Raw genomic sequence first — 26,553 nt, forward strand, 5'->3', positions numbered from 1 at the left:
AAGCACCCAAGTAGTTAAATGATTTGGAGGCATCAGTGATAGGATTTGAATTGGGGTCTTCAGACATCAGAGAGGCTTTGCCTGTCCTACTATGTCTCTTCTGTGACCGTTCCCAATAGACGCGGTGCTTGTTAGTGCATCTCTGCTTCAGCTTCACGCTGCTACTGCCGCTGGGAAGGCCATCATCTCCCATGGTTTTCTCCAAGTGCTACCTGGCTCTTCAGACCCAGATCAACTTCAGGTGCTAACTCCTTGATACAGTCTTTCCCACTCACCCCAGTCTACAGTGACATTTCCCTCTGTGAATTCTCATAGCACTAGCATTTACTAAGCACCTTCTATTTGCCAGGCTAGTTGGTATAGTGGACAAAGGGCTGGACCTGGAGTCATGAAGAACCGAGTTCAAATCTGGCCTCAGATACTTACTAGCTAAGAGGTCCTGGGCAAGTCACTTAACCCTGTTTGTCTCAGTTTTCTTGTCTATAAAATGAGCTAGGGAAGAAAATGGCAAACCACCCCAGTATCTCTGCCAAGAAAACTCCAAATGGGGGTCAGAAAGCATTGGACATACCTGAATAGCAACAGCAACGTCCCAGGCACCATGCTAAGTGCTGGGCTTACAAAGAAAGCCAAAATTCAAATCAGTTCAATTCAACAGACATTTATTGAGCATCTACTATGTGTCAGGCACTGTACGAAGTGCTGGGGATGCAAAAAGAGGCAAAAAATAGTCCCTGCTCTTAAGAAGCTTACAGTATAATGGGGGAGATAACATACAAACAATTACGTTAAAAAAAAAACATAAAGGAAGGATAAATTGAAGGAATAGTCTCAGGAAGGCACTAAGTTTAAAGAAGACTGGGAAAGGCTTTTTGTAGAAGGGGGACTTTAGCTGAGACTTGAAGGAAGTCAGGGAAGCTAGGAAGCAGGGATAAGGTAAAAGAAAGATGTGTGTGTGAGAGTGTGAGAGTGTGTGTGTGTGTGTGTGTGTGTGTGTGTGTGTGTGTGTGTAGATATATAGCTATATCTCCCCCATTTGACAGATCAGAAAACTAAGATTAAGGGGCTTTCCTAGGCTCACATAGCTAAGAAGTATCTAAGGCTGGATATGTACTCAAGTCTTCCAGATTCCAGATTCAGTGCTCTATCCAAGGTGAAGAGGAGACCAAACTATCTTTATTTGCTGATGATATGATAGTTTACTTAGAAAATCCTAGAGAAGCAGCAAATAAACTAATTGATATCACTGATAGCTTCAGCAAAAGAGCAGAATACAAAATGAACCTTCAAAATCCTTTTTACATTTCTATAGGGCAATTTTAAAATTCTGGAGGGAATAACAGAAAGGGGAAGTCTCATGTTCAAAATATCTATGAAGTGAACAAAAGAGTGAGACTCAATCTTCCAAGGCACACTCATGACCAATTTAGCTATGATTACCAAAAAATTCCTTAAAGAAATAAAACACTTAAATAAATTGGAGGCATGCTCAATGTTCTTGGCTGAGTTAGGCCAACATAATAAAAAAAAAATAACAAAACTACCTAAATTTATTTGCAGATTTGGTGACACAATTTTAAAACAAGTTCTCCATGGGAAATGTGTCCCATGGAAAAAACCATAAGGCACATGGTGTCCTTGACTATGATGACCTTCACAAAATGGCAATGGAGCTTTGATTGAACAGAGAAAGTAGGCAAAGGCAAAGATCTTCAGCCTATCTAGAAAGTTGGCCTTGGATTTATGATTCTGAGTCTGAGACATACTGTGTAGCAGACTTTGAATGTCTCACCCTCTCTCTGTCCCCATACAAACTAAGGCTATAAACTATGAACCAAGTGTTGATTTGAACCGATATAGCCAATTTCCACATTAGAAGTTCCTACTGATTAAAGTCACTACGGTAGCTTTTTTTAAAATAATAAATTACAGATACACACACACGCACGCACGCACACAGGCAGGCACACATGTGTATGCCTGCAAAGGTTTCTGAGAAATGAATACACTCCGTTCATTTTAATAGAAAACATTTAATTCCTACTTAGAAGTTTTGTGGCTTTAATGGAGCAGATTACTTAAGAAGACAACTCGTAAATGACTAAAAAAATGCCTATTATGGTACCTTTATACAAAGCCTCCCTGGGGAGGTCCTATGGAGAGCCATAAGAGGGAGGTTCAGTTACCAAAGTGGAGCCATCCTCTGTTAAATGAGTAACTCTAAGGCTCCAGTCATACGTTCCTTTGCATATCAATATTATCACTGATCACTACATTCTCGCTTATGAATCATGGCTATAAACTCTATCTCTACTGCATTGTGAAGTCATTTTCTTAGTTATGTACAAAATCCTTTCTGTTATGAATAGGCCTCGAGTGATTCAAATGTTAATTCTTCCGTGAATCTTGAAAAGAAGCCAAACACTCAGCAATGAGGGCTGTTCAACTAAACCTAACCTTTCATGATTCCTGAGGAGAATTTAATTGCTTAATTGAGCCTAGAAGGCCACAGACCACAAAGGTTCCAAAACAAGTTAATCTGTAAGTATCCAAAATATCTCCAAGGTGTCCAGGCAGTTCACTCCCCTAAGGCCATGATTACAAGCTAACCACTGTCCTCAGGGTAACTACTACCTCGCTGCCCTTGAAACACAAAAGAAATGAATTACTGATTTATAGTAATTGGTGTAAAGTTCTCCAAAACACTGGGTGAGTTTTACACTCAATTTGATTTTTAATTTTAAAAAATATATTTGTTAAGCACCTACCATGGGCAAAACAATGCATTAAGTACTGAGAATACAAAAGGACTATAGAGGGAAAGGACCTTAGGATTCCATCTAATCTGGTCTAATTCTTTTAACATTTTTTAAAACAGATTTAGAAATGAATGAGGGCACTATTATTTATTAAACACCAACTAAGTGCCAAAGCACCATACTAAGTGCTATGGACTCCAAAACAAAAGAAGTCCTTGCCCTCAAGAAGTTACATTTTAATAAAAGAAGACAAAACTCACTGGGAGGAAATGGCCATGATAAGGAACTTTGGTCCTGAAAGGTATAGGGAGAGATGCAATGTAGGGGAATAGGAGAGGAGGCTGACATGACCTATCTGGAAACAACAACAGAGTTGGTGCCCATGGTTCCAGAATTAGAGGGAGAGGAGTAAAGGGAATAAGGGGTATGAGCATGGCTGGGAGGTGGTTAGCAAGGCTATGGAGGAGATCGTTTCTAGAACAGGGAGAACAGATGAAACATGACTGAGGGCATTTTTTTAAATGGTGAATCAGTAGAGTTAGTCTCCAATTAGGATATTCTATCTCCCAAGCAGGGACAAGACTACATTCTCTCATTGTTCCTCCAGAGTTAAGGGAAGGGTTTGGGGGGCTAGGGAAGAATGAGGATGTTTATAGTGCTAATAATTCACAAAGCCTCCACTGGTAGGCTTCACCCCATGACAAACCAGTTTTTATCAATGAGTCAGCCATATTTACTTGTCTTTCAGAAAAGGGTAAAAGAAGAATAATTCAGACAAAACATCTGTCCCCCAAAACATCTAGAATATACTTTCCCATACAAGACCCATATAGATCTAGAGACTGAGTAAAGTGACCAACCCCAAAACTTTTAAAACTTCACTCTTGATGTCATAGCAACTATTTTCTTCTTTAAAAGAAACATTTTGACAAATTTCAAATCTTAATGATAAAATCAATTAATAAGCTTTTTTAAGGGGGCAAGAAATCAGTTTTTAATACATGAATAAATTTACAAAATTTTCAGATTTTATATTTAAGGTAGGAATGAATGAATGGATGGATGGATGGATGAATATATAGCACCTGCTATGTGCCAAGCACTGCACTAAGCACTTTCCAAATATTAGCTCATTTGATCCTTAACAACCCTGGAAGGTAGATGCTATTATTATCCATATTTTACAGATGAGGAAACTGAGGCAGAGATTAAGTGATTTGCCCAGGATCACACAGCTAGTAAAGCATCTGAGGCCAGAGTTAAACTCAGGTCTTCCTGAATCCCAGCCTAGCACTCTAACCACTGCATCACCAGCTGCCTCTAAATCCAACCTGAGAAGTTTGCCTGGCATCCCCAGGGCTCTTAGGTTATACTGTTTGTTACCCAAATTTCATCACTGGGATAAGATTGTATGTTGCTACTTGGCTGTATATGCTTGTTTTTACAAAGATTTAAGGCAGAAGAATAAATAAAACAGGTAGGTAAATCCTTAAGTAGCAGTGATATATTGCTTTTGATCTCTTCATGGAATTGCTAGTGGGAGTTTTATATGTCATCTGAGGGTAATTTTTGGCCTTTTATATTTCGGTTATGAAACATAATGCAAAAATGAAACCTGAGACGACAGCCACAGACTCAGGTTCTGACAAATATGGCCTCTTCTTTTACAGTTTGTTTGTTTTCCCTTATTGGTAAGGGAATCATTGAGATGCTTTGGTTATGCATAGGTGCCCCATGATTTATTTATACAACGAGCATGCTCAGTGCTCATTGAGGCTACCTTGCCTACTCTGGCTTTCTTTCTTGTATAAGGCAGTGTGCAGTACAGACACGCAGGGTAGCTACAAATGCAGATCATTTTTGTGAAGGTGACCATAACAGGTGTAGGCTTTCCAATCTTCTTACACCTTACTCTTCGATCCAATGACACTGGCCCCCTGGCTGTTCCATGAACCAGACACTCCATCTCCCAGCTCCTGGCATTTTCTCTGACCTCTCTGGCTTGTTTGCCAGAGCACCTGCTCTGTGCCATGAATTAAGCACCTACTATGCAGCAGGCATTAGGGGCACAAAAAGGCAGCAAAAAGCAATTCCTGCCCTCAAGGAGCTCACATCCAAAGTGGAAACAACATGCAAACAACTATATACAAAACAAGCTATATACAGGATAAATAGGAAATAATCACAAGAGGGAAAGCACTGGAATGAAGAGGGCTTGGGGAAGACTTCCAGTAAAAGGTGAGATTTTTGTTGGGACTTAAAGAAAGCCTGGGAGGTCAGTAATGAGAGCACAGGAGGAAGAATGTTGCAGGCATGGGAGACAGCCAGAGAAAAATGGCAGGAGCTGAGAGATGGAGACCATTAACCACTCATGTCCACATCTCAGGAGCTTTCCCTTCCCTGCTGAGTTCAGTTCAAGTGACAAGAGAAATTTCCTCAATAAAGCTTTCCCTAAAATCTCTCAATCTCTCTCCCTGTCTCTGTCTGTCTCTCTCCTTACTTGGTGTGTGTGTGTGTGTGTGTGTGTGTGTGTGTGTGTGTGTGTTGTGTTCTATTTTCCCTGGCAATAGTAAGCTCCCAGGGAGCAGGGATCATTTCCCTAGTCTTTGGATCCCCAGCACTTGCACACAAGTAGGTGCTTACTAAATGACTGAATTAAACTGGATTGATGGGTGGCTGATTCTTCTTAGCCAAGTGCATTTTTAAAATCTACTGTTTGGAATACAGATAGAAACTGCCATTTGGAAAATGGCTAGCAAACCCTTAATTTGGTGGAAATGTAAAGTCTGTGAAAGAGAGCAGGATGGTGGAAGCCAAGTTTTAAAGAACTTTAAACTGAGGAAGGTAGAATTTCTTAGATTTGGCAACTGATTGGACATGGGAAAGAAAAACAGCCAAGGATGACTCAGAGGTTGGGATGGCTGGAAGTGGGGTGACAACAGAAAATGGCTCTTGGAAGGGGCGTTGGTTTGTTTACTGCTGCTACCTCTCTTGCAAGGCAGCGCTCATGACATACACACCCACACAGAGACCTACAAATGCAAATTATTTGTGGAAAAAACAAACGTCACAAATTCGGCTTTGGCCATGTTATCTCCTATCTCCAGGCCTCCCCACAGGCTCTCACCTTGTGCTTAGAATGTACTTACTCCCTCCTGACTACTGATCATGATTATCAAACACCAAGGACAGATATTGCTAAAAAGAAATATTTACTTAATAAAGCAACCTTGATAACATGAAAGAAAAATAGTGTCCCCCTCACAAATGATAGAACAACTGTCAACATTTTGCTTCATACCATTTCCTTCCTGAGTAATCCTTTCATTTTTTATTTGACGTTTGATTGTCCCTGCTCTCAAAGAGCCTACATACCTCCTTACAGAAAGGTAAGAGACTCAGGGTACAGAATGAGATAAATATTTATTTTTTTTGGAAATGTGGCAATTTATTTTGCATAGCTACACATAATTGTTACAAGGAAAACACACATAATAAATGACTTCTCTTGTATATATTCTTAGGGGTTTCTCCAAGATGGCATTACATACACACACACACACACACACACACACACACACACACACACACACCAATATAAATGCATATACATACACATATATGTATATATGCACACACATATATGTATATACACATTTATATTATATAGCAAAATTCTCTTTAAATTCCTTCAGATGAACCTTTCCCATAATATACCAGGTCTTGAATTTTTTTCACATATGCTATGCTGCATGTCCACAGTTTTCCCATTCTGTTCCTAAACTGTTTTATCTGACAAGTTTTAAAATAGCTATCCCTTAAAAAAAAAAACAAAAAAAAAAAACGTACATCAGAGAGTTAGGAAGCATCTCAAAATAGCAGAAGCGAATGAGCAATGTGTAAAGACCTGGCCTGTTTTTCCTGTCTGGCACTTCACCTAATGCTTTGAGGCCACATGATCTGGCCAGAAGGGCCCTTGCAAAGCCCCTAGTCCTCAATGCCTCCTAGTAGTGTCTCCTGGATGCTTTGATCATAAGCCTTCCTTATTTGAACCAAAAGCTCCTAGTAACATCTCTAAGACTGGGCGACTGCCTTTTCCATGAGATACGCCGAGTTGCCTTTGAGCTAAAATGTACCATAACAACAAAACTACCCTTTACTATACCAGCTGGACTCCTCTGACCCTTCAACCTCCTTGGGAGATTGGGAGATTTGAATCATGGTGCTCAACTAGGAAAATAAAGTTTCGAATTGTGTTGTCTCCTCATTTCTTTCACTGTGGATTAAAGGGGATCCAGTCCTATGACTTCAAATGGAACCAGGGTAATAATACACACAACAACTGTAACAATATAAATGAAAAAAACAAAAACCACCCCAAATCCCTAAACTTAATGCTGTATCATTTTAATGACAAAACCTAGCCCCAGAGAGGAAATCAGATGTGAAACGTTTGGTGTAACATTGGAATTTGTTGATATATTAAGTTAGTTCTGTTGAATTGCTTTTTGCTTTCTCTTTAATGTTTATTCTTTCTTATAAAGAATGGCTATATAGGTCACTGGAGTAGGCATATATTGGAAAATGGAGGCAATATGTATGTAGGATATTGTGTTATTCTTTTTGAAGCCTCGGCTCTTTCTATCCTGTGCTTACCATTACTTTTGTATTTCCACGCCTTACTAACATAGTGCACCCCTTCCCATTTACCTGAATTCTAGACATCCTTTACAATCCATTCAAATCTCATCTCCAACAACGTACTTTCCCTGTCAATTATCCTAAGGGAAATCATCTTCTTTTTCTAATAACATAATATAGATACTACTACCTCCAAACGTATTATTACTTCCTAGATGGCATTATTACTAACCTTTGCTTTGATCTTTAATCTTATTTCACCAACCAGATTTTAAGTTCCTTAATAAAAGAGATGATAGAAATTCTCAAGCTTCTTTAGAATCTCCCATAATGCCTAGCACATCACCTTGAACACAGTAGGCACTCAATAAAAAATTGGCGATGGATAAAGCTAAGAAGCCAACAGGAACCTGGGGAGTGGGGGGTGAACACTAGTTTTCAAAGCTATTTCAATAATGGTGAGGCCTTGAGGCATTTTTTTAAATGCCTATTAGGCTAAGCGAGGAAACATGATAAATGACTAACAAGTAAAATGTCACTGCTATGAAAGGCAATTAAAACAACGCATGATAGAAGAGAAAACCTAGGATCGAAGACCTTGGATATGGACATTATTCAGATTGCTCGACTGGGAGAATAAAAATTGAGTGCAATAGTATTGCTAAAAATTCTTAATATGCCATAAATCTGGAAATAGGGTATCGTTTTTCTTATAAAACACATGAAACTTCATCTCCATCATAAAGATCACATACCTTAGGGAGGAAGTGAGTCATTTTTAAAGTCATAACTCCAAGAACACAGAACTTCTGCCTACCCTGAAGGGTCATGTCATACTTTACTGTTCCCTTTTTATCCCAGGGATATTAATCAATATCACACTGGGGCCTTTGCTTTCAAAAATAAATGACTACTGCCTCACAGTTTAAAATTTGAAAAGTAAAAAAAAAAAACTCTCTATTATCTTTCATTTCTATACTGAAGATATTGTTTTGGACATATTTTAAGCATTTCTTATCGAAAACGCCACACAGATTTTGCTTCAAGATGTGTCAGAATGGTTGCTTTATTGAGACAACTGGGTATTTACTAACACAAATGTTTCAAATCTGACTTACCTTCAGGGAGCCACTGGGCGGGAATGGCCCTCTCCGCATTCCTAGCACAAACTTTAAAATATTCTCTTATGAATCCAAAGATCCTTCAACTATTGACCCTCTGCTGGAGTGGCAACACTTCAATATGTCTGTGACAACATGCATCTTTGCTTTGGGGCCAGCTAGACAACAACTCTGGCCCCCACCGAGTCACTAGCTCTCATGTGAACATAATGGTGGGATGAAGCTATAAATTGAGGGCGACTCCATTTTGTACAAGCTGGAAAGAATTATGCTGTGGCCCCATCCCAGAGGATACAGAATGTCCATTCACTATAAAAAGTGCTAATTGACTACCCTGTCAATATATCTAGGCCAATGGCATCAGAACATCCAAGACAGAAGGGACCTTTCCCATTCTTTTGGTCCAAGTGAAGGCTGCGGATGAAGATATTGGGCTCAGGATGATTCAGCTTAGAGTCTGTCTTCTACCAAATGACAGTCATGTATCCCTGATAAAGCTGGCTTAAATTTTTTTAATCTGGTAGTCCTAAAATTTGCAGTGTGCTCATGTCTAGTTCCACATCTCTCTCCATAAGGAGAGACAGCATGAAGTTGTGTACTCAAAGAACCAGGGTCCAAATCCCGGCTCTGTTACAACCTATGTTTACTATGGTTTTTTCACATCTCTAGACTTACTAAGGCTCTAAAACTTATGACCCATTGACCAACTTCACTGTAAAGCAAGACCTTGAAGGACCTGCTTCCCAAATCACAAACCCCCCACGCAACAGCTTCTCAACAATCAGAACCACCTTGATAATCACATATAACACCAGTAACAGCTAACATGTATATAACCCTTTAAAGATTGCAAAGCAATGCACATATATTATTTCATTTGAAACTCACAACCAGTGAGGTAGGTGCTAGTGATATCTTTAGTTTACAGATGAGGAAACAGAGATTGAAAAAGGTATTCTTCAAAGGTAATTCATGCAGCAGATGTCTACTATAATCTACTACTTCCCTGAGTGATGACTTATAGAATTATATGAGCTTGATGAGATAACATGAATATCTTCCCCCGAAGCTCCATAAACTCTAATCAAGTTTTCTGGTATATAGTTTGTAGAGTTTGGCCCATTCTACTTCCAATTAACAAGAGAAAGTCAAACTACAGCTATAAAAAAAAGCCTAAAAAAAAAAAAGCCTTTATCCTTCAAAAAAAATGAAATGATACCAATTTCCTTGTTCTCACAAGTCATATGATTAAACATCTTGCAGAATGTGTTAACATCAATGGGCAGTCTCCCATCAAATTATCCCAACATAGAGAACAAGAATTTTAGCAAACTACATAAACTTCCATGAAATCTAAGTCTAGCCCACAGATTTTTACGCTGCATTATAAAAGTTCCTGCCTGTCAATCACAAAGAGGTTCTAAAGCAATTCGTGGTAACTCTGACAGTGACAGACACAAGTGATGATTATTAGGTAGTTTCAGAGAAATATTTCTAACAAAATAAACGTGCATCACATTGTAGTATATTGTGTATCAAGAAATCTGATGGTACAATTATAGTCACTTGAGACACTAAATACTGCTGCTACTAATTCCACTCCCCCCCTCACCGCCACTCTTTTTTTTTTTTAATAAGAAGCTCAAACAAGATGGCAAAGTCACAGATTATGGAGCAATAAGATGACCTGCTCCAACTGTTCTCCTTTATAGATGGAGAAAGTCAAGTCCAAAGAGGTGGATATTCAGGATCACAGAAGGAAGGGTGAAGCCAGGATGCCTGGCTCTAATACAATGTTCTTTTTCCTCTTTGACTCTCAACATCCTAGATTCACTGATCAGTAGAGCGGGGATGGAGCTAAGAGATTTGACAGGGAAGGTACCTGCAGCCCAGAGAGATGTGACCTCACCCCACACAGTAAGTGGCTTTGTTCTCCAAGTTCAGTGTTCTTTCCAATAACCATGGTGCCTCCAATTATGACAAGCTACAAAATTTAATTTTAGCCTTTGTTTCTATCCCTGTATACATGCACGATGAGTATAATGAGCTGCCCTGCCTCTCCTCTCTCTTCTCTTTAGTTGGTTTTTATCAGAATCTATGTTTTGGCAGGCACAAAGTGTTATTTCCCACATGGAAATTATCTTTCTCCTAGTGATATGAGCAACAGTGGAGAAGAATATGGAAAAATTAGGGAGAAAGGCAGCATTTGTAAAAATGTGTAGAATCCAGGCAAATTTTTTTCACTGAAAAGACTTTTTGTGGCCTGCTCACTTTAGAAAATTATTTTTAATGCTGACTATGATCACTGTGAGTAGAAATGTCACTAGCACCAGGATTTATGACCATAACACCACCCTTTCACTTTTATTTTTTGACAAGATTTGTGATTTCATTGCTATTAGGAGCTCTCAATGTGGAACTCTCCCTACAAATGTAGATCAGAATCTAATGGGCAATTTATAGTCTGAGAGTTACCAGGAGTTTTGCCCAGGGTGACCCAGTCATTATATACCAGAGACAGGACCTGAACCCAGCACTTCCTGATTCCACCAGCTCTCAATTCACTCATTAGGCTGCCCTTTGAACAAAGAAGATTTGAGTACCTCACTACAGCTACACAGAAGTGGAAGCTATGGACCAAAGGACATACTTCACAGGACCACCTTACAGAAAAGTCTTTCTGACTTCTATAGAATAAGATTCTTCTGGCCCCTGCCTTATAGCAAAGTCTGCCCTACAGTGAATGTTTTTACACTGACATTGCACATATATACTCCTCTTGGAACTTACAGACATATTAAAACAAACAGACTTGAAGAACAAATTCTGATTTACCTAAGTACAGTCATGGTATCTAAAATAAAACCGAATATAGAGTTTCACACGTGAAATTTCCATTCATAATCTTTACAATTAAAAAAAGATAGTATCTTTTTAATTTCGATATTAAATCAAATCATAAAAACCAATGAAAGAGCAGGTTTATCTGGGAGGGAGGCAATTGTTCACTCAGATGAGCAAAACAACAAAAATATATGGAGTTTAGGGGGAAAAAAACTATTTATAGAAGGAGAAATGAAAAGGGAAAGAAGAAAAGAGTCACATGGCAGAATTATCTTCTGTTCCTTTGGTCAGAAATCAGGAAGCTAAGAAGATGTTAAGGCAAGAAAATGTTAAATCAAATAAACTATTGTGCATGTGAAACTATCAGAAATGAGAATTTGTTGCTTAATTTTATTAACTTTACTCTCTGAAAGTAACTTATTTAAGATCCCAAATTATTAACCTAAGCGTGGATATATTTAAAGGTTGACAATTAAAGTCTAAATACTGTTAGATGGATCACAAATGAAGTGGATGGCTTCTAAAGAGAAGTCTCCAGTTGTTACATGGAATATATTAGACACAGAAATGTGAGCTAGCACAAACTAGCACACGCACAGAAAAAAAATTCATTTGTAAATATACTCACTGATGTAGAAAGAATTTGGAATACCAAACATTTTAATTCCTGCTTATTGCAGAGATATGGAACAAGACACCAAGGCGAAAAATGAAAAAGAACGTCAAGAAAACAAGTATAGGCTGTTAGCAATTTCTAAACACCCTCCCAAAGAAAACTTTAGTTTTTACCCTGACCACCTAGAACCAACACCTTAGAAACCTTCTCACCACTACCATGGCCAGCACAACTTGGAGCTAGGCAAGGAGTACTGCCAAACAAGCAAAAGGAGCTATGAGATCCCATATACTCCACAAGGTTGCCTTCTCTCCATCTGAACAGTGTCTGTTCTGTGCTAGGTAATGAGCTAAGCACTGGAGGATACAAAGAAAGGGGGAAGAGGAAACCAATGCCACCTCTAAGGAGCTCATAGTTCAGTGGAGGCATCCCATGTTGGAACTCAGAATGCATTTTCTCACAAAAATATGATCAAGGGAGATTCATTTCAACAACACCACTACCACCTTGGCTCAGCTAGAATTAGAGATTTATGAACTGAAGGGGCTGACCTGGGAAGACTGTTGTCCACATGCAAGCTTCTTTCATTTTAAGAAGTTACCGGAGGACAGAAAGAACAGAAATTCTTCCTTCCTTCTCTTCTCACTAGGTTCAGAAACATTTTTTTTAAAAAGCAGAAAATCTACCTCTAAGTATGGGCATTCAGTTCTCCCCATCCTCTCTGCTGCTCCATGGGAAATAGTAAAAAAAAATTATTCAGTTTTCTGACTCTGAATAAATTCATTTCTTAGAGGACATCTAGTACAAACTTGAACAAGAATTCATTCCATAACATGTTCAATCAACCAACCAAAGCTCCTATTATCACCGTGCTAGGCACTAGGGATGCAAAGAAAAGCCAAAAATCGTCCCTGCCCTCAAGAAGCTTACATTCTACAGAGAGAGATGATTAAATATGTGTGTTTGTGTGTGCATGTGTGTATACACATATATACATACATATGTAATATGTACAATACATACATACTTACATACATACATATACACATATATGCATATATGTATGTACAGAATATGTTGCTGAACAGTCATTTTTCAGTCATATCTGACTTTTTGTGGCCCCCCTGGGGGTTTTCTTAGCAAAGATACTGGAGTGGTTTACCACTTCCTTCTCTAGTTCGTTTTAAAGATGAGAAATCTGAGGTATATGGGGTTAACTTGCCCAAAGAGAGACAGACAGAGAGTGCTCTCGCAGGTAGGGGTTGGGGGGAAAGGATCAGGAATACATGTGGTCATGAAGTTCTTGCTCAAAAAACACCTGTGAGGGAGAGCCAGCCAGCTCCCAAAGAAGCCCATCTCATCCCAGAATGACAAGTTTTTTTTTTCTTACATTAAGCATAAACTATCCTCTCAACAATTTCTTTCCAGCTTCTTACATTGGTAAGAGACGTGGATTTGGAATCAAAGACCCTAGGGACTTAAAGAAAGTCTCTTGACTTCTCTGGAATTAAGTTTTTTTCATCTATAAAATGGGGCAGTGGCTGGACAAGATGAGTATGAAGGGTCCCTCTTTCTAACTCCAACTGTACAAATTGTGAGTGACTCTCCGTCATCTGGGGGGCAAGAAGAATAAACATAATTCCTTCTGCATTTCAAAGGATCAAGTTAAAAGAGCATTTTGGTCAGAAATGAAGGTTTGCTAGGAACTGCTTTTGAATATTTACATTTTACCACAAATATCATACTGACATTTTCTATCAAAACCCATGTTCCCAGGTAAGCCATTAAATAGTAGGCAGTTAAACATCACTTGATATTTGCACAATGCTTTACATATCTCAAGTAGTTATATTTCTATCTCACCAGTGATAAAACTGAGCTAAGTGTCCCAGCACATATAGACTCAAACTCAAGGTCTCTCCCTCAAGCTACCAAGCCAAATGGCTTCACTCATCAGTGTAATTCTTCAATGGCCCTAGAGGTCAGCATGGCATAACAGAAGGACCACAGGATTTGGACTCAAAGGATCTGAATGCAAATCCTAGTTCTTCCCTTTACCTTCGTGACCTCTTAGTAGCCTGCCTAAGCCTCAGTTTCCTCATCTGTTTTACAGAAGGTTTATATTACACAGGTTTATATTAGATTCTCTCTAAGTCTCTTCCAACTCTAACTGCAAGATCCTATGAGAAGTCCGTACGGGCAGCTAGGTGGCACAGTAGATAGAGTTCCAGGCTTGAAGTCAGGAAGACTCATCTTCCTGAGTTCAAAAACAGCATCAGAGTCTTACTAGTTGTGTGACCCTAGGGAAGTCACTTTACTTTGCCTCAGTTTCCTTATCTGTCAAATGAGCTGGAGAAGGAAATAGCAATCTACTCCCGTATCTCCTCCAAGGAAACCCCAAATGGGATCACAAAGTATCAGAAATGACTGAATAACAACAATACCAATGACAGGTCTGCATCCAAAGAGATCTAAGAAAATGGAAATGGTCTCCCATGTACAAAAATATTTATAGCAGTTCTTTTTGTGGTGGCAAAGAATTGGAAATTGAGGGGATGCCCAGCAGTTGGGAATGGCTGAACAAGCTGTAATATATAATTATGATGGAATACTAGTGTGCTATAAGAAATAATGAGCATAATATTCTCAGAAAAACCTGGGAAAATTTATATGAACTGATGCAGAATGAAGTGAACAGAACCAAGAGATTGTTGCACACAGTAACAGCAATATAGTAGGACCATCAACTGTGAATGACTTAGCTATTCTCAGCAATAAAATGGTCCAAGAGAATTCCAAAGGACTTAAGATGAAAAAGGCTATCCACCTCCAGAGAAAAAAACTGATGGAATCTAAATGCAGACTGAAGTATATTTTTAACTTTTTAAAATTTTTTCTCATTTTTGGTCTGTGTTCTCTTTTGCAACATGGCTAAAACGGAAATATGCTTTGCATGACTGCAACGTATATAATCTATATCAAAGTGCTTGCCTTCTCAAGGGGTGGGGAAAGAAGAGAGAGAGGGAATTTTCAACTTAAAATTACTTTTAAAAATGAAAATGTGTTTACATGTAATTGAGAAGAAAATAAAATAAAAACATTCTTTTAAAAAAAAAAAGATACTATGAGTCTCCTGATAAAAAGCTTTCTCTGAAACCTTCCTCGGTTCCAGAATATATCAAGCTCTGGAACTAGGATCACAGAGGAGTTATTGTGTGTGGATTTCTATAGTCATTAAAAGCCAAGAAAAAGGGCAAAGTGAGGGTAATAGCATTGGTGCAACAGAGAAAAGGAATATAAAAAGTGTCCTGCCAATTCAGAGAAGAAAGAGGATAAAGAATAAAGGGAAAAGGGGGACAAATCATCATCATCGATCAGACTTCTACTATTTCCTCTTGCAGCATGGCCGTTCACCTACAACAAGGTCACTCAGCAGGTAGAGTTTATTTGAAAAATCATGAGAAAATAGCCTGAGTTTTTATTCAAAGAAAGACACTGTGATCCTAGGAGATTAGTTGCTCTAGGTCTTATGCATCCTTATAATATTCCCCTCTCCCCACAAAAGATCAATATCTACAAATACAAATGTAAAGGGTGCCTATGGTTGGAGAAAGGAAATATAGATTACTGAAAAGAATCACAAAAAACTACATTACATCAAAATCAGAATATTTGGATTAGCTCAAAAGCCACCTGGGGGAGCCCTATTGAAAAAAGATACCCTCACTCCAACGCAGCTAACACGTGGCACTGTCGTTTAGCCATTTTTCAGTAGTGTCTGACTTTTTATGACCCCTTTTGGGGGTTTTCTTGGCAAAGATACTGGAGCAGTTTGCCATTTCCTTCTCCAGCTCATTTTACACATGAGGAAACTGAGCTAAATAGAGTTAAGTGACTTGCCCAGGGTCACACGGTTAGTAACTGTCTGAGGCCAGATTGAATTCAGGGCTTCCTGACTCCAGGCCTGGTGCTCTATCCACTGCAACACAGCTCCTGCCAAACAAGTGGTACTTCTAGCCCATTTTTTTATGGCCTTGAAAGCAGGGGAACTTCTCACCTCCTGACGCAGACCATTCTACTTCTGGACTGTTCTAATCATAGGAAAGTTTTTTCATATCATTTTCCTCTCTTCAACTTCCACCCTTTGCTCCTGATTCTGCCCTTCAGGGCCCAAAGGAACAAGTCTAAGATCTTTTCAAAATCACTGCAATTCAAATGTCTTCTCTTCTCCAAGGAAAGCACAGCCAGGTCTCTCAATCAATCCTCACATTACTTGGATGTAAGACCATTCAACATCTTGGTTCCCCACCTCTGGAGCCACTTCCCCTTATCAGTATCCTTAATGAAACCGTGCTGGATGTTTATAATACCTAGGTCCTTTATTAGAGATGTTCACTAATCGTCTCTTTAATGATCTATTCTTGAATATTCCCAAGAATCGAAGCCAAGCTCACTAACTTATCTACAATTTACAGATTTTATTCTCTTTCTTTCTTGAAAATGGGGAAAATATTTGCCATTCTCCAAACCTGCAATGCCTCTTCACTTATCTGCTAGTTATTTTGATAGCTGAGGATGTCATCCATCTGTAATATATGTTTTAATTCATCGAGGGCATTAAAGGTAACTAGGTGCTGTGTCTGGCATTCAAAGCTCTTTATAGCGTAGCCTCCTCCTACCTTTCCAGTCTTCTTATACCTCACTCGTCTCTAAGTACTCTTCAGTCCAAAGACACTGGCTTCCTTGCTATTCTATGAACTAGACTCCAGGAATTTTCTCTGGCTGTCCCCCATGCCTGGAATGTTCTCTCTCCTCATCTCGCCTTACTAGCTTCCTTTAAGTACCAAATAAAACCCCATCTTCACAGGAAGTCTTTCCCAAACCCCCTTGATCCTAATGCCTTCCCTCTCTTTAACTGCTTCTTATTTATCCTGTATATAGTTTATATACATACACACACACACATACACACATATATGTTTAAGTGACTTGATCATAGCAAGGGTCAGGGCTGGGATTTTCTCTATGACAGAGAGAACAGAAACAAAACTGAAACTGAATAGTTGCACCTTCTCTTTATCATCTGTTATTATTATTCCATCAACCCATGCTTTTTGTTGGCCTTAGATTTCCTTACCAACCTCAGGTCTTTCTGGACGTTCACACTCCTAAAACTGTCCTTATAGCACAGGGGTCAGATGTTGTACATTCATTTTCTGTTACCTCTTGTTACATCCATCTTATTTATCTATTTTTTGTTGAGACAAGTTGAGTGCTGAGCTCCCTATGCATCAACATCAGGCTCTTCAGATCACTTCCTTCCTGCCCCATTTATCATAATTGCTTCCCTTGGTGGCTAAAGAATTCCAATCTTAAAGATTTCTCCTCTCAAGCTAAATTCCCCTAAAGAACCTGACCCCACGAGATGTTCCTTTTCTTTCTTCTGAATAGTTCTAAAATATCCTCTCAAAATCTAGTCCACATGTCAAACTTTGCTAACCTTCCCCATCCTTCTGTATCACAAACTACATGGGGCAATGGTCACTTCCTCCACAAGGTTTCTATCATTTGCACTCCAGGAACCAGTAATTATTTGTCGTAGGAGTGAGAACTGCAGTACAACTTCCCTTATTCTGTCGCGTACCTTTTGGAGAATGAAACTATCATTAAGACAAATTAAGAAGTCTTTAGTTGCTCTGCTTTTTGCAGAGAGAAAGCTCCAGCAACAATGTGGATAATTAGAGTCTCCCATTAGTACTACATTGTGCCTCTATGCTGGGTTTGTCATATGCTTCCTAAACTCATCTATTTCCTCTTTCTGTACAGGTGGTCTGTAGTATACTGGAATGATAAAATCACTTGTTTGTCTTACTGATCCTCCCCCAAATGTTCTTCACCATTCTTTATCTCTTCTGGTTCTTGGATTTCTTAATATAAATATATTTTTATTTTCTTTTTCAGGGAGGCAGGGAGAAATGATGCTATATGGATAACATTTTTGTTACATGGCTGTCACTTCTCAATGATTCCTTTGAAATGAGAGACAGACAGACAGACTATGATTTCTTAAAAAACAATTTTATTGACTTCATACCACTTTTAATTCCCTATTCTTCTTTGTATCATTAAAAAAAGTGTCGTGTATGCTCATACAACTCTAAATTTGGGGTGGAAAAGGCCCTTAGAGTTCATCAAAGTCAATGCCCTTATCTTACTAGTGAGGAAAATGAGGCCCAGAGAGGTGAAAAAGCCTGTCTATTGTTACACAGACAGCAGCAGAGCTGAGAATGGAACCCAGGTCTTCTCAGTCCAAATGTAGTACTCTTCCTATGGGACCACTGTCTTCATTTAATATACAATGCTACCACACCCCTTTTACCTAGCATGTTTTATTTGAATTAAGTATACCCAACAAAATCTATATTGCATTCATGGATCTCACACAACCAAGTTTCTATGATACCTTTGAGATTGTGGCATTAGGACCCTCTCCTCATCTTCCTTGCCACCATATCTAAACAGATATGAGACTAAGGGTTTTGCTACTGACTACTTTAACAGATTTACTCTCCTCTGTACTTTTGGATGTCTCATCTATACATAGATGGCTCCAAAATCTACATCTGCAGCCTGGTTCTCTCTCACCTTATCTGGCATCACTGACTCCAAAGCTCATTTTCTGTACTCCCAGCCAGGCACCTTTACACATGCTATATACTCTGCCTTTTCCACTTATATAAATTCCTATAGTTCCCCTAATACTCAGCTTATGTCCCATCTCTCCCCAACCCACTATACTCTCTCAATCTCATTAATACTATTTCACTTATCATTTATAATACTCAGTACTTCTCACATGCTACCTGTGAGAAATAACTCATTCAGGCTCAGGAGGGGTGGAGATAACAGTTAAATTCATTATGCGCTACCACAGCAGCAGCGGTCTCGCTGGATAGAGGCACCTCTATAGAAAAAAAGCAAGGCTAAATACCAATGCCAACCACAAAGTCCCTCCCTTGTTTCCCCACTGGCTGGGTAATACAGTGTATACACCTTTCTGATATACCTACTACACAGTTCACCTTGATAAGTTCCCCCTCCCTCCACATGCATTGTATGACCATTAGTGCACCCAGAGAAGGAGAAGTTAGTATTCAAAAGCTTATTATGCATGAGCATTCCAAGCAAGACTTAACTTTTACTCTACTTAGCTGATTTCTAACTTCAAAACAAGACAAAACCAGTTGGATCCTTGCTTTTCCTGTTATCTTCTACATGAGACACAACTCCTCCATTTCATCTCTCAATCTCCCTTCTACTAGAAGATAATCTAGTACTGCTCTATGTTGACAGTGTCCCAGCCCTCATCCTTAATAGCCATAGGTAGAGAAATTCTCTTAGCTTCATCTGGCCTTTATTGTTGACAAAAGAGAGGGAATTCCAGAGTTTCATTAGTCATGTATCACATGATTTCTGTGGAAACAAAAGTTTTAATCATTTCTCACATACCTACAAGTGAATTCCAGTGTTGGATGGAACCCCGAAAACCATCCAGTCTAACCCTTACTTGAAACACAAATTTCTGTCTACACTATTACCAATATATATCCACCTAGCATTTGGTAGGATACTCATAGAAACAAGAAACCCACTACTTCATGAGAGTACATTCAATTTTGATGCATCTCTATTAAGTGGTAAGCTTTCCCTCATACTGAATCAAAATCTAATTTCTTAGAACCTCTGGCCAATGGTTCTAGTTTTATCCTCTGGGAGCACATGGAAAATAGAGAACTTCCACAATAGTTCAAGACAACCACAAATCCCCATCCACACATATTCCCACTAAGTCATCTTTTCTCTAGGCTAAAATTCAAGGTCCCAAATTGATCCTAAAATTCACAGAACTATTGATCCACATGGCATAACTTTGAGGTCCTTCTAATGAAACTTGAGCTTATCAGTCTCCTTTCTAAAATATAGTACTCAGGATAATTCTCTTAGAAGGGAAGTGGAAAAGAAATGACTTGGAAAAATTCCATTGATGTAAAAAAAAAGACAATTTTTTAAAAAAAATTAATTAAAGATGGTATCCAGAAATGGGTGTGTAATACTGCACAAGTTGTCTGACCAGGGAAGACTACGTGAAAACTATCCAAGAATGAATGATTCTCCTTCCTTCCACTACTTCCACTTGTGTTTTCCTTCCTCACTTAACTCTTTCTGCTCCACATGTTGCTTGGAGAAAAAGGTCTAGTCGCCCAACTCATCCACTGAAAAACAAGGATCGGTTTTGCTCACTGAAAAGACACTTCTTCCCTGTTTCTTTGCTGAGTTAGGCAGTCTCCAGGTGGGGAATATCTCATATAATGTCAGAGTTTTTGATGCATTGATAAGTAGTCAATTTCTTTTCTTCTTTTTGTTCTTTTTTCTTTAAAAAAAAAACCTTTGTTAGATGAAAGGGCTCTCTGGGAGAGAAAAGGGATTGGGGAGGGGTTTTAAGAGATGTAAAAGCAACAGTTATTACGAAATATTTTTAACATGATAAAAGAGATAAGGGAGATTCACTTCTTGATTCTCTAGTTAAGAACAAGGATTGAAGTCTTAGAATTCCCCGAGCAGGCAGAAATCTGGCATGCAGTAGAAGAGTCCAAGTTCAGATGACATAACATAGACTTGTAGTGGACCCAGTCAGCAAGCAGAGGAAGATTCTGGGACTTGAAACATAGCGATTGACTAGGATGTGCTAGTTTTAATTAGTGGTTTCTCCCTCTTACTTAATTATTGATTCCTAGTTTTCTTTATGTCCAGCACCTATGATGGTGATTGCTCAAAGACCAAAAGCTCTTGAATGTTCATCAATAAGCTGCCCCTGACCCTTCCCAGGTGCCATACGGCCTCTTTGGCGCCTCCCCCATACTCAAGCAAATCAAAAAATAAGTGAATAAACATTAAGTCAAAATGAGAGACCAGAGCTTCCTACCAGTTAATCTCTCTCTCTCTCTCTCTCTCTCTCTCTCTCTCTCTCTCTCTCTCTCTCTCTCTCTCTCACACACACACACACACCCCTTCCCTTCCCTGCTATATTTCAATGACATCATCACCGCATCTAAATATTCAAAACCAGCCCACCAACATTCAGAAGTCTTTCTCTGTGCCTAGATACAGAAGGATTGGCATATTCTCTTTACAATAAATCCCCATATTGGAAAACACTTTTGATTTTTAAATGACCAATTTTCATTCTCCCAGAAGTCATTTACTCATAAAACTACAAAACTCATCAGTATTCGTTGCTTTATAATGTTCTTTTAAATGTCTAAACTTAGAGTGAAATCACAAAGAGATTCAGGACAAAGCCTACCTTCCCGGATTGCTGTGAAGGGAGTACCTTCCTCCTCTTGGAGCCGGATCACCTTCAATGCCACGAGTTTCCCATTTACCCTGGGAGAGAGCAAAAGGGAAGGATGAAAACATGTTCCCACGACCGTCCTAATTGTCTTCCCTCTGGTGTCCTGGACTTTCTCACTGAAAATGTCAGTGATTCAGTTATGCCATGTGAAGACACATTCTGGAGGGGTGAGTTTCCATATCATCAGTTTTTAAAATAGTCACACTTGCACAATCCAAGAAGTAATGTCAGCTTTTCCTGACTCAGTCCATGTTTCTTTTTAGAATTAAATGTAAAGCTTCAAGCAATCACAGTGTTGGGGAAACATACCATAATGTAGCTGTGCAAACTTTTGATCATTTGATTACAGATTAATTCAAACCAATAGTTCCAAAAATAATTTTCCTTTTCCGGTAACTCTTTGTCTCTTCCCTCATTTTGTCCTCCATCCATTCTCTAAATATGAATGCCCCCGACCCCTATTCAAGGCAATTCAATAAATATCTTTAAATCACCTGAAGTGCAAGGCCCTAGGCTAGGATTATAAAATTAAACAAGAGACAATCAGCTCATACCAATGAGGGCTCCATTCTTCTGAGTAGTTTAGATTTTCTTGAATTTCCCAATAATGATGGACTAACAAAACTTTGGGACTTTAACAGCTGCCCTAAAAGGGATTTTCTACCATAACACAGCTGACAAGGGTTAAAAACATCCAATGAGTGGGGAAAAACAATACTTCCCCAGGCAGCTCGTTCCACTTTTGTTGTTGTTTAGTCATTTATCAGTTGTGTCTGCCTCTTGGTGACCTCACCTGAGGTTTTACTGGCGAAGATACTGGAGTGGTCTGCCATTTCCTTCTCCAGTCCATTTGACAGATGAGGACACTGAGGCAAACGGGATTAAGTGACGTGCCCAGGGGCACACAGCTAGTGCCTGTCTGAGGCCACATTTGAACTCAGGAAGATGGACCTTCGTGACCCCAGGGCCTCATTCCATTTTTGCACTGCTCTAATTGTCAAGAAGCTTTTTTTTTTCCAAACAGTAAAGTCAACATTTGCCTCTGCAACTTCAAACCACCTCTCCTGGTTCTGCCCTCTAAGGCCATAAAGAACACGTCTAATACTTCTTCCTCATGTTTAATATTTTAAAGAATTTTTATTCTTCAGGCTAAAGCTCCACAGGTCCTTCAATTGATCCTCATATAACATGAACCCAAAGGTCCTTTGCCATCATGGTTACCCTCCTTTGGACTTCCTCCAGCCCTTGTTAAACTATGGCACGTATAATAGACCACAATATTCCCAACAAGATTAGACCAAGGCAGAGCACAGAGGGGCCATCATCTCTTTACTTCCAGAATTGATGCTTCTCCCAATATCACATCAAGTTTTTGACCCTCACCTCATCTTGTAGAGCCATACTGCACTTGCAGTCCATTAAGATCCCAAAAATCTATTTTCAGAACTATCGTCTATGTCTTCCCCATTTTGTGCTTGTGAAGTTGAGTTTCTTGAACCAAACGCTAAAACTTCTTATTTATTTCTATTCAGTTTCATCTTCTTAAGAGTCATCCCAACACTCTAGCCTGTAGAGATATTTTTGGATCTTGACTTGTCATTCAGAGTGCTAGCTATTCCTCTGAGCTTTGTGTCATCTGAAAATTTGATCAACATACCATCTAAGCCTTTATCCAAGCCACTGACAAAATGTGAACCAGCATATGGCCAAGCACAGATCCCTGGGGCACATCACCGGTGCTGTCATGCCAAGCTAATATGGAACTTTTAATGAATATACCAGCCACTCGACCAATTCCAAATCTACCAGACTATTCCTAGGAGTCCACCTCTCTCTATCTTTCCCACAAAAATAGTATGATATCCTTTATTAAATACTTAGCTACAACCTCAGCAAACCATCTCTCCTGTTCCCCTGATACAACAGTTTAGTAACCTGGTCAAAATGGCCATGGTAAAACTGTGATCAGGTTCTTGGTGATCACTCTTCCCTGTGCTGCATATTCATTAACGATTTATTTAATGATCTGCTCTAGAATTGTCCCAGGAATGGAAGTCAAGCTCACTGACCCACATAGTTTAGAAACTTAATTCTTCTCTCTCTCTCTCTCTCTCCCTCCCTCCCTCCCCACCCCCACGTTCATATGACCTAGCTGGAACATAAGTATGATCTCTCTCTCTTTTTGGGGGGTGTGAGAGGTGGGGGTGGGGTTGAGGTCGGTGACTAAGCAGCATTAAGAAACTACTTTTAGGCATTGCTTCAAGGCCAGAACTACAGTATAAGATTATCAGGATTAACAGAGAAGCAAGTGCTCTAAGGAGGTTAAAGAAAAAAATAACTACTTTAGCATGAACTTTAAGGTGAGATGCAGTGCATCCCTCTGCTAATTTTTTTTCTCAGCCTATTTAAGCTTACCATCCTGGATCTCACGAGAAATAAAATAAATCTAAGAACTGCTTTGATTCTCTCACTAATTTCTTCCCCCTCCTTCTAATGTCATCATTTCCCTGACACGGCCCCTCATAAAAAGAGATAAATACACACATAAGTATATATTTGCAACTCTTTCCCTAGGAAGATAATGTCCTTCCTTTTGCCTCTGCATTTAGCCTCACCTTTTGCTTTATTTCAGAAAGAATATGCCTACTGCTTCTGAAGCGTCTGCATTTAAACAAGGCAGACAAGCTAGGAAAGTAGGTTGAAGTCCACAGCTGTTTTATTAATGCATCAGATTACAATATAAATCGAAAGTTGAGGAATACAAGGTTAATAATACAAGGCTCTAACTCAGTGTTAAAATGTGTCTTAGAGATATCCCTCATAGTACCTAGAATACCTACAGTAAGTAGCACATGCTTCACACACTCCAAGAGCTCATCTTTAAACAGCCAGTGATAGTTTGCAAAGCACTTTCCTCACAATAACCCAGAAGTTGGTAAGGAGTAAAAGTGATTAGGAAAATGCACATCTCCTTGGAGGAGACCATGCTATGCAAATTTATCACAACAAATTATCCAACACGCAGGTGAGCACAAGAACCCTGAGACTGACAGCACACACATACACTCCCACCCCGCCCTCATACCACCTGTCCTGATTCCAGCATAGGCCTCTCCATCATCACACAGAGATGCAACTCCTGTGGAGAAGAGGCCAGCCACCCCCACCAATTGTCAACCAACTGCCACTCACAGGACAGGCAAGCCTGCTCCAGCTTGTGCCAGGCTAGTCAAATAGTCACCATTCCCTTGATAACATCCCCTCAGACCCCAAACCCAAGAACCTTAAGGATAAACCAGAGCTAGTGAAGATGCAAAAAAAGAAAATTCTTGTCACTAAAGTCCTTGGCACTGTCAAATAGTTCAATATCAGAATGATATCATCAGTGGAAAATGGCATTAAAGAAAAGGCATTACCACTTGCTTTACTACTGTGCCCTAAGGGCCACTGGACCTTTGCAGCTTTGACATCAACCATACATGTTGCCTCCAACATTCAGATGTCAGCTAATTAAAGGCAGGAGCCGTCTTACTTTTCTATTTGAATCCTCATCACTTAGCAAAGCACTTGGCACATAGTAAGCTCTTAATAAATGCTTTATCAATTCATCCATCACCCAATCCAGACCTTGGTACCATTATCAGAAAATTGTCTCTTGTTCCTCAGTGAGTTCCTTGCCTAGTTCACAGGTTCTCTCAACACCAACCCCTGCTCACATACTAGAGGACATCAACACACACATACACTTCTTCAAATATTCTAACTTCTCAATCCTTCATCATATTCAGTTCCCAAGATCTACTTTCCCACTCCAACTCAGCCACAGAGATGGCCATAGACTTGAACCTGCCATTACCTACAAATGTTCAATAAGCATGAATTCTGAAATTCCCTTATTTGTTTTTCCATTTGAGCCTCATGTGTTGGATCATTTTCCTTCAAGGAGCAGAAAAGTTCCCACTGACTGCAGCCAGGAATCTTCAGTAATCTGATCACATACCACCTCATCAGCAGCTAACACCCACAGTCCAACTGCTTCACTGGGCTGCTATTAATGATTGTATTGATTATAAAATTGCTCTCTTAACCTTAGAACCATTGTGACTTTCTCTCTTCTTAATTAGTTTTTCTCTGGGCGAATGGGCACTCATTGACTACTGAACTCCTGAGCACTTTTAAGTATTACCTACTGCCATATAATTATATGTAAAAATTCCAAGACCTGAGATTTGTGGAGCAGAGGAAAAGCTTAAAGCCAAGAATATCTTATGCTGCTAAGTTGACTATGACACTACAGGTCATAGTCAACTTAGCAGCATAAAAACTTAGCAGGAAAAAAAACCAGATCTTTAAGGTAACAGACAAACTTCCAAGCATTTCTTTTGTCCTGAGTTGAGCAGGAAGTTTGAAAGACAAATCCAAGTGTCAAGATAAACCTAGAAAGAACAGTTATTTGAGCAATCAAAAGAAGCTGTATAATGATGTAGTGCTAACATTCTAATGGGGGAGAAGAAACAAGTGTCCCTTCAAAAACTGAATGTCTTCAAAAGGAACTAAGGGAGTTAAGTAATAAAAACAGAGGTGCTGAAAGTGAATAGGTTCTATTCTGAGAGTTTTAAGAGGAGAAATAGAAGGAATAGTTAAAAAAAAAAGGAAGAATACATTCTCATAATAGGGTTCCACAAGAAGAAATCACAAACATACAGGAGGGGATGGAGGAAATGGTCAAAAGTTAATCTCATTCTTATTAGAAAAGGCAAAAGAGGGATGGACACTAAGTATACAGAAATTATTTGGTGCAGAAATATCCCAAATTAAAGGAGAAACAAGCAGAAATAGGGAAGGTGTTAAAAGGGAAAATAATACCAGGGAGGGTATGTTTATCATTGACATTCCCTAGCACTTTATAGAATTTTCAAATAACAAAACAAATAAAGCTATTGTTCTATCTATATGGACTGAATGTATCAAATGACATAGCTTGGTCCTTGAAGGAATTCTTAAATTTCTGTCCTTCTAGTTTCTAATTTGGTTGGTGAGTGCCCTGTGCATCCACACTGGTCTCTTCAGAGAAATCCCATTTCTTCTTCCTTTCTCTCTTACCCATCTTGGGTTAATTTCCTTTGAAGTATTTAAATCCATGGGATCCTACCTATATTC

The 26,553-nt window shown here is 39.2% G+C and overlaps 1 protein-coding gene across 1 annotated transcript in view; it reads right to left on the bottom strand.

Moving 5' to 3' along the window:
- Nucleotides 1–26,553, bottom strand: part of CDK14 (cyclin dependent kinase 14) — a 657,433-nt gene that overhangs the window by 406,427 nt on the left and 224,453 nt on the right. The window contains exon 5 of the mRNA XM_036761007.1: nucleotides 21,346–21,425. Within this exon, the coding sequence (XP_036616902.1) occupies nucleotides 21,346–21,425 (80 nt within the window). The remainder of the gene's footprint in view (nucleotides 1–21,345; nucleotides 21,426–26,553) is intronic.

This window comes from Trichosurus vulpecula, chromosome 5, assembly GCF_011100635.1.
Source record: "Trichosurus vulpecula isolate mTriVul1 chromosome 5, mTriVul1.pri, whole genome shotgun sequence".
Classification (NCBI taxonomy): Eukaryota; Metazoa; Chordata; class Mammalia; order Diprotodontia; family Phalangeridae; genus Trichosurus; species Trichosurus vulpecula.